The following is a 9,385-nucleotide window of genomic DNA, read 5'->3' as shown; positions in this document are numbered from 1 at the left end:
GGCTCCGGCGAGGGAGGGGAAATGACGGCAGCGTGCCTTCGGCTCGCTTGAGTGCTTGTAGTCATCGCTAGATGGTCTACGGGTCTGGATGTATCTTTTAGTATTTTTAGTGTTCGTTGTATTGCCATGATTGAAGATAAATAGATTGGGAGTTTTTTCAAAAAAAAACTCCTTAGTGGATTGATATTTTTAGTGTTCGTTGTATTCCCATGATTGGTAAGCCTCTTAATATATTCATGATACTCCTTGGTACTTCACTAGCTATAAGACATTTTAGACCACTCTGGATTTAAAAAGTCTTATTATATTACTTCACAAAAGGATTATTTCTTTTGGTAAAAACGAATAGATATGTGCACGCATTGGCGGAAACGGCGGGTGGCACACCCATAAATTTAAGAACTTTTTTCCACATATACTATTTGGGCCCAATAGCCCAACTCAACCCGAGACAGAGTAGTCGCGCCCAGCTGCAAGGAGCGACCTAATCCCAAACTCGCTCGGGCGCTCGGCTGTCGCAGCACGCCTGTTGTGCTGCTGCCACCTGCAGCTGCTCCACTCAAGCGCCCGCCGCTCCTCTCAACCTCTCACATTTTCCGCGACTCCGCCAGATCACCTTCCACCACATCCAAACTTAATAATACGTAGAAACACCAGCTCTATGACTTTGGGCGTGTTTGGTTGCCTACATATGGCCCAGCCTTGCCCACGCGGAAAGAACTTGTCCCGTTTGGTTGTCTGTGTTTACTGTGCGGCCCGCATGGCATGAAACTTAAAGCAGCTCTAGGCGAGGCCGAGGGGAAACGCCTGAATAGGCAGTAGCTGGCAAGCCCGGCTCGGGCGAGACAGGAGAGGGCGACGCGCTTCTCTCCTTGTGCGACCAAGGCGATGGTGCAAGCTCGCCCGCGTCGCCGGAAAATCGGCGGGAGGATTTAGGCTCACCTCCCACCGAGGCCGCCCCTATTTAGCTCCTCCCTCACCGCCCCAACTCCCGCCACCATTCTTCCTCCCTTCGAGCTCTCCCGCCGACGCGCATCGGCACCGACGAGCAGGTAAGCGGCGCATCTTCATCGGCCGACGGTCCACGGCGTCGGCGCTCCTTCACCGGCCGGCGGTGATCTTCTACGACCACCCCCCCCCCCTCGTCCTCGAGCTACAGTCATGGCCTCTGTGACTTTAATTCCCCTTTCTCTCTATTCCTTCTAGCTAGATCTGAGCTACAGCTAGGGTTTGATCTAGATGCATGGTTGATTAGTGGTCTGATCTGTGAACTCATATGTTGATTGCTATGCTGCGGTTGCAATTTGTGGTAGGATTAGTTGTTCAAGCATGTGGTAGTCTGGATTAGTAGTAGAGTTTGAAGTTGAACCTTGTGCTTGTGTTGATTCGTGATTAGATCTATGATTTGTAGCTATTGATGGTCCATTTGTAGCATGTTGTTTGTTGTAGATGTATGTTCGTGCTCATAGATTGTTCGATATGCTTAGTATCATAGTGATGAAGCATGTGCTTAGTATGATAGTGATGAAGCATGTGCTTACTATGATAGTGATGAATCATGTACATGTATGCTCCTGCTTTCATGGATTGTCCAGTATGTTGTGTGTTATGCTTACTGTCAATGCGTGCTACAATTTTAGGACATGACCACGCAAACGCAAGATCTTAGTCAGGCCCTTGTACTGTCCGACAACCAGTTTGCTCCATCTTTTGTCGAGGACTCGCAGCCTATGTCCGAGATGGCACCTGATTCAGAGGTGTTCGCGTCTGATTCTGTCTATGTGCCAGTAGTGCTTGTTGAGCAAACTTTTACTGTTGTTGTTGCTGTCGCTGCACTCAAAGTAGCAACAGCAAAGGCAAAGAAGGATGGTAGGTCGAACAACATGAAGTGGCAGCCATTCATGTCCATGTTTGTGCTGAACAAGATGTGTGAGCTCATCTCTAGTGGAGTTAGGGCTGACAAGGGCTTCAAGGAGGTGCACTTGAACACCGTTGCGAAGCAGGTATTCGAGTTTTGTGGGCAGGAGGTGTCTGCCATCCAGGTGTACAACCACCTGAGGAAGTGGGGAGGTCGATGGATCCATGTGTCCAAGCTGAGAGACCTTAGCGGCGCCTCACGGGATGAGAACACTTGCTCCATAGTTCTGGAGGCAGAGCACTACGCTGGCCATGTCGCGGTTAGCTCACAGCACGCTTCCTTTTCATACTGTCCACCATTGCCTATTCCTAATCACAACTAACAACACTTGTGTTTCATTCTTAGGACCACCCAAGGAACGGTGAGTTCCTCAACACACCCATACAGAACTACAACCAGATGCAGCACATCTTCTCCTTGGGGTGGCAATTGGGAAGCATGTCATGGGCTCGGGGGAGTCTCTTGGTTCTCCCATGCCAAACTTTCCTGGGACCCCGGACGTCGAGGTCCTTGATGGCCCTGACAAGCCCTTCGAGAAGCACGTCGACAAGCCATTTGACCCCGTTCGACAAGCCATTTGACCCCGTCCATGATAGGAAGAGGAAGAGAGGAGACCTGATGAAGGGGGAGATCAATGTGCTTTGTAGCATGACTGAGGCGGTGAAGGAGGTGGCAACAGCCATCAGGGAGTGCAAGCCCCACGACATCCATCCAGACCTGTATGGCGCTGTCATGACCCGGGGTGGCTTTAGTGACGAGACTCTCATGGCAGCTCTCAGCCACCTGCTTGACAACAAGGCCCAAGGTGTTGGGTTCGTTGCCTTGGCAGACGCTCACAGGGTGTTGTGGCTCGGGAACTGGCTGGGAAAGCACTACTACTAGAGTGGTGCTGCCTGTGAGCATGCATGATCCACGACGGCGATGGCAGTGGCGATGATGATGACGATGACGACGTACATTTTGTGTACCTAGGGCTGAAAAACTATTTGATGGTTTGTATATTTTGGTGAGGTGGTATATACTAACCCCTCACAATGATGGTGAACTTGCGGTGGTAGGACGACACCCTCTTTTGTATGTGGTGGTAGGTTAACACCATGGTAGTGCTAGGTAGAACTTGATATGCCGTATGATCATGCATGGTTTACTTCTTCTCTTCTGCTCCATTGTTGTTTGTGTGCTACTTTGCTTGCTACTTATGTGCTTCATTGATTTGCTGCTTCAACTCTTGCTCTTGTGCATTGCAGGGGTTTACAGTTGATGGGATGAAGCCAGTGAACAAGTGGCATCGTATAGCAACAGCAGCCATAGAGGGTTCAAGACTAGGCAGGCAGCAGAACAAGCTTACTCTAACTGGGTGTGAAATCACGGAGGCAACAGTGTTGACAGTGGTAAGGTTGGAGGTGTCAAAGTGAAAGGTGCTAAGGTGGATCGTCAGTTTGGGCTGAAACTGAAGAACTTCGTCATCTTCGCCCAGTTCATCGCCATTGTTTTGTTGTGGCGTTGGTGTGCTAGGTGTGATCATTGTGAGTAAGCTCACCAACTAGGGTACAAGGTAAGCACACCATGTACGCCGTATGCAACCAAACACTGTGTTCACGTGCCGCTTGGGCCAATGCAGACAACCAAACAAAGTGCACTTGCGTATTACCTAATGCAGGGACCCTAGATGCAAGCAACCAAACAACTTGCAGATGCTGCATTAAGGCCTGTTTTTGCTCATCCAGACTGGATTGAGAAGTGTATGCGATGCAGGAACTGTTCACAATTTGAACCAAACACACCCTTTATCTCCCTCTCTTCACACACTCTCGCATCCTCTCTCTCACACACACGCGCGTGCGCCCACACACACACAGATGCGCGCGTGCAGACACATTTGTGTCTTATACACTTACCGCCTTCAACAACCCTACTTTCTTGCACGTCTAGATTCAGCTTCCACGAGGCCATCGTGTCTAGATCCATCAAGAACGCCGACTATAATGATTGTAGCCAACTTTCATGAGATCATCCTGTCAAGATCTGTAGGCTCGATCCCCGCTGATCCGACGGCGCCAACGCCAAGGAGGTGACCAAGCGGGAGTACGCGCCCTACACCGAGTACAAGGACTGGGTGTGTGAAGTCTACAATCTGAGATTTCTGCACGGAGATTTAATATATTTTAAGCAAGCTCGATTTCCAGAAATGTGTCCACAGTTATTGGATTGTTTTGTAATTTGTTCATTTCGCTTTGTTCATTCATCTTTCTAATTTTGTTTATGATCACCCAAAAAATACCTTGGATTTGGTTAGACTCGGATTCCAAAAATGCAGTACTATTGGTTTTTATCAATATATTAGGAACAACCTCCAATCTTGTATTTGCAAAATCGGTGTATTAGTCACATTTGTGCTACCTATGGAGCATATTTCACATAACTATGCTATGTACAAGGCTTCGTGCATAACAAAAACTTATAAATTTTAATTTCCAGTGAAAGTATATTCACATGTTCTTCATCATGTTCTGCCGTGTTAATTACTCTTAAAACTGAGATGTTTCGAACCTTTGATGTCTATTTTGTATTTCAGTGTGAGATGTTCTGATCGAAGAAAGCCTGATCTGTCTTAACATAGCTTAGTCCAAGTTTTTTAAAACCTATTTGTCACTGTTATATTACTAGAGAACTATATAACAATCCATAGTAGAAAGAAATTCCTACTGTTTCGTCTAAAGAAAGAAATTCCTATAGTCAAGGATGCATGTGTTACGCACACCAAACGTGTGAAGATCAAGTGCTTTCGATTCAGAACAATATATCCAATGCCCTTAATGCTCTCTATTCTCTGGGCAGAACAGTAGAAATTTCTTCCTACTATGGACTCATATATAAGGCACATGATGCTTTCGTTCAGAACATCTCACACTTAGAAAAATGCCAGAATATCTCAGATCTGAGAGTAATTAACAATTTAACATGACAGAACATGACGTGGAACATAAGTAAAAACATGTTTATGAGCATATGATAGCATTTCCAGACATATCATATCCCTCCTGTATATGTTTGCGGATCTGAATTGAAACTCATACTAGTATCAGAAAAAGGACAAACGCGCAGAGGTATGTCAATGTCAATTACAACCCGACAACCCTAATTAAGCACTCAACAATTTCCCTAGAGAGGCAAGTACGTAACCTAGAAATTCCATGATGCCATGATGGCATCGTAGTCAATGTAAGCCGGCAGGTCTATATTCTCTGGCCATAGAGCGAAATCATTATAGATAGTACTAATGGCGGCGGCGTCGGGGAGCATGGTCACCACCTGGCGCCGGCACATGGGGCAGCTCCCCTTGTCCTGCAGCCACCTCTCCACGCACCGCCCGTGGAACCGGTGTCCGCATGGTGTCTCCTTCCATGCGCCGCTGTCGTCGTCGTCGTGGTGCAGACAGATCGGGCAGCAGTCGAGCCCGTCGGACGGCCCATCCACCGTCTTGAGCGCCTCAGCCACCGCCATGGCCAATGCCGGGCCCTCCGGAGCAGCCGCGACACCGACGTGTGGCCACTCGGGAGTAAAACCGGTAAACTCGTGAAACTGCACGGCGGACTCGCGTAGAAACTCGTCATATTGTAGTTCTTGTACCACGTACGTGTCGTCGTAACCGTGTTGGGCGATTTCTTGTACCTGGGCCTCGAGTAGAGAGTCTTGTGGTTGGGACGCGAGTATAAAGTCTTGTGGTTCTTGTGGTTGTGGTAGCAGCAGGTGGAAGTCGTGGTCGGCGATGTCCATGGCTTGGGCGTATTCCAGTTCTTGTTGTCGCGGCAGCTGCATGCTGTCGCCGCTGTCTTCTGCTTGGCCCTCGAGTACTATAAAGTCTGGTACTTGTTGCGATTGCAGCTCTGCTGGGTAGAAGTAGAAGAAGCCGTCGTCGGCGATGTACATGGCAAACGACGCCATCAAGGAATCGTGCGCGCGAGAGAAGTTGATCGCCGGCTACGTGTGTTTGTACTTGGCGACCTGAGATTGGATCGGGAGGAGATTTTTGGGAAGCGACGGGTGCGTCTATGCTTCCGGTGTGTTTATACTGGTATCGCCTTGTACTACTACGATCGAGTCCTTTTTCTTTTTCTTGTGAGAACTACGTACGATCGAGTCCTTTGTTCTGTTGGAAACTGATTACGCAACAACAGCAGCCATCGATGCATGCAAAACAGGCTACCACGATACACTTCCGGCCGGCCTGCAGGTTTTGTCACGCTCTTTGTTCTAAACCAGACATTGTCCGGGCGGGGCCTGGCTTGGCCCGGCCCGTGTATTGGAAAAGTGTCTATTTTCCCATTTATTTATTAAAATGACAAGTGTAATATCCGGCAAACGATATACGGAATAGCTTCACACACCACGCTTTTTTGGACGGCATCTGGACTATGTAGCATCTCACGTTCCTTCATGCGTCGGCTGAAAAATCGCAATCCCGCGGCTGCCCGTCGCAAACATACACAGGTCAGAGGTGAGGTTGGATCAGGATAGCAATTGCAGGCTCTAAGACACTTTTTCCATTTGAGACCGGTTACCACACACGAGTTACACGCACGCGTGTAAAACTTTGTGACCTTCTAAATCACAACTTGCACCCGGAGAGACGACAATTAATGAGCCGGCAAGGCGGCACAATTGAAGTTACTAGCACGGCTTGCCGATGCCGCAGTCGAGCACGCCGGCGAACCGCGTGAGCTGCCCGACATACCTGCCGTGCTTGGCCGGGATGAAGTCCATGTTGCCGTACCTGCGCTCGTTTTGGCCGCCGGACTCGTTGAAGAATGCCCCGTTCACCATCACGTCCCCCTGCGACTTCCACACCCAGTCCTTGTACTCGGTGTAGGGCGCGTACTCCCGCTTGGTCACCTCCTTGGCGTTGCCGTCGTCGGGCGCGATGAACCGGTTCCCCTGGCTGATGATGGTGGGGTCCCGGTTGCCGCCGATGGCGTACATCTGCCAGTGCGTGTAGTCGTTGTTCACCACCTGGAAGAAGCCGAAGCGGCAGCGGGGCATCCGCTGCACCAGCCCCTTGCCGAAGTGGTTGAACGCCACGGTGACCTGCATCATCCTGTCCTGCTCCTCCGTGTTGCTAGCGCCGAACAGCATCACGTGGTCATGCTTGGTGAAGTGGCTGTTGGACACGGTGATGGCGGTGGAGCCGCTGACCACGTCGATGAGGCCGTCGGCGCAGCTGGACATGGACACGTGGTCGATCCACACGCTGCTGGAGGAGAGGATGGAGACGCCGTCGCCGTCGCTCCGGGTGCGCCGCCCGTAGTGGTGCTTGGAGTCCCGGATCATGCCGCCCGAGTGCGGCACGGAGTGGTGGATGTGGACGTTGTGGATGATCACGTGCCTCACGCCCTGCAGCGTCATCTGTGCCCCCGTGATGTGCACCTGCGCGCCGCGCCCGTCGATCGTCTTGTTGCTGTTCACGATGAGCTCCTGGGAGAGTCTAATGACCATGGATCGCCCGAAGACGATCCACAGCGGCCGGTCCTGGATCACGCCGAACCGGAGCGTGCCCTTCTTGGGGACGATGAGCTCGTCGTCGCTGAGATCGGTGACCACGTACGTCCGGCCGCCGGCGCCGCCCGCCGCGTTGTGGCCGAAGCCGCGCGCGCAGGTGGCGAGGCGCTGCCGGTCGCTGGCCCAGTCGGCGCGGCAGCGCCAGCACCGGTCGATGGGGTTCGTCGCCACGCACGGGCGGCCACCGTACCTCCTCGCCAGCGACCGCCGCGCCGTCGCCCGGTGCACGTCCCGGTTGAAGCGGTTGAGCTCCGCGACGGGGTCGCTCACGTAGGCCGCACGGCTATAAGCGCGGGCCTCCTCCGCTCGCTTCGCCCAGTACTCCTCGTCGGCGGTGACGTTATAGGCCGGCAACGGTGCCTTCTGCGTGGGCGCCTCTGCCGCCGCGGTCACGGCAAGGGTGGCGAGGACGTACAGTAGAATGTGGAGGGGGCTCCTCGCCATTAGGGAGCCCGCCGCCATGTTACGGCCGGCCGGCGCCTCCCTCACCGCCGGAAGGGTCTCAGGAGAAATGAAGTTTCTCTGAGACCTCCTCCCGCGGTGGCGGCACCGCGTAGTTAGATATACATATATATAGAGCGCAGCTTGAGCACACGTGAAGCCTTGTTGGTGGCGGTGGAGCGCGCGACGTACGGCCGACGAGCGGTGAACCGTTTGTCCGTGCTTCAGTAGTTCCCCCTGCTCTTAGCTGCACACATGCACCTGCGTCTTCATTTTCCTTTTGCATGCTGCTTACGTGCTAAATATTCGCCATCCATTCATCACAAGCTGAAAGCAACATATATTAGCCGTATACAGTAAAATTGCCATGTCTTCTGCTTATTGGTTTTTCATCACAAGAAAATAGACGAAAATGGCTTCGTACAGATGCTATGCCGGCTCAATCTTTCGAAGGCGCTCATAATGTTAGAATGTGCATGCATGCATTCATAGGGATGACCATATGTGAACGACATTGATTGTACTGTCTCAAAAAAATAATTGTAATCAAGGTGGAATGGACGGTCGATTACTTATAGATGTGGACTCTACGAGGGCTGTTGCTGCACACAACATTTGGCTGTACGTTGCTGCTGAAGTTCATCCAGAAACAACAACAGAGATCTTGAAGATGAGGCCAAGCTGATCATTGATGCCGCTGCCCCAGCATTTGGAGCAACCCCGTGCCTAAAGCATGCAAGATTCATGCCCATCTGGCAATGACATGCAGCTAGCGGGAATAGGGAGCGGCATGCATGCGGCTGAGCTGGCTAATAAACTGCTTCGAATCATATGGCCAACGCATTTTTGTCGCTTGTAGCACGTACTCTGCCCTTCCTTCTTATTCTGGAAAACTAACGGGCGCGGCGGCGAGGGAGAAGAGGCCAAGATGCGTCATGCGCCACTGCCAAAAATCACTTTTTAGGGGATGTTTTTAAAGCATCTCGCTTGCGGATCTCTAATGGAGACCTTGTATACCTTGAAAGGCCGCTTAGGCTGTGCTTGGTTGGGCTTTTTGTACCAACTCCCGCTTTGTATAAGCTAAATTTTCACAACGGCTTTTGAGAATCTGTAACTCCTCCGTAGTGTAAATTTCACAGCCGGGTGCCCCAACTGTCCAGCTTCTAAACCATCCATTTTTAGGTGCCCCATGAAATTGAGTAGTATTTACCCACAAATGCCACTGTCAAGTCATACCCCTTCGTTGCTTTCTCCCCTCCCACGAAAGAACGAGCTAGAGGTCTCGCCAGAAACTCTTTTTGCGCGTTAACGGTAGCTACTGGTAATGTCTAATACAACTATGGGCCTTCATCATTGTCCTTACATGGCTGACATGGATGTGACAGCTCTCTCTCTCTCTCTCTCTCTCTCTCTCTCTCTCTCATGTGGCTATCTCTTCTCTCTCCCGCGCGAACAAATCCTTGGACTTTA

At 51.0% G+C, this 9,385-nt stretch overlaps 1 protein-coding gene across 1 annotated transcript; it reads right to left on the bottom strand.

Annotated features, from left to right (window-relative positions):
- Positions 1-6,439: 6,439 nt before the first annotated feature.
- On the bottom strand, positions 6,440-8,191 carry LOC125521791 (pectate lyase-like). Its single transcript, XM_048686852.1, has one exon. The coding sequence runs from the start codon at positions 7,934-7,936 to the stop codon at positions 6,590-6,592; it is 1,347 nt and encodes a 448-aa protein (XP_048542809.1). The 5' UTR covers positions 7,937-8,191; the 3' UTR covers positions 6,440-6,589.
- Positions 8,192-9,385: the final 1,194 nt, after the last annotated feature.

This window comes from Triticum urartu, chromosome 7 (assembly GCF_003073215.2).
Source record: "Triticum urartu cultivar G1812 chromosome 7, Tu2.1, whole genome shotgun sequence".
Classification (NCBI taxonomy): domain Eukaryota; kingdom Viridiplantae; phylum Streptophyta; class Magnoliopsida; order Poales; family Poaceae; genus Triticum; species Triticum urartu.
This window is presented reverse-complemented; position numbering and strand designations above follow the sequence as displayed.

Excerpts from the sequence above, each read along its gene's own strand:
- LOC125521791 (XM_048686852.1), bottom strand. The coding sequence starts at position 7,936 with ATGGCGGCGGGCTCCCTAATGGCGAGGAGCCCCCTCCACATTCTACTG.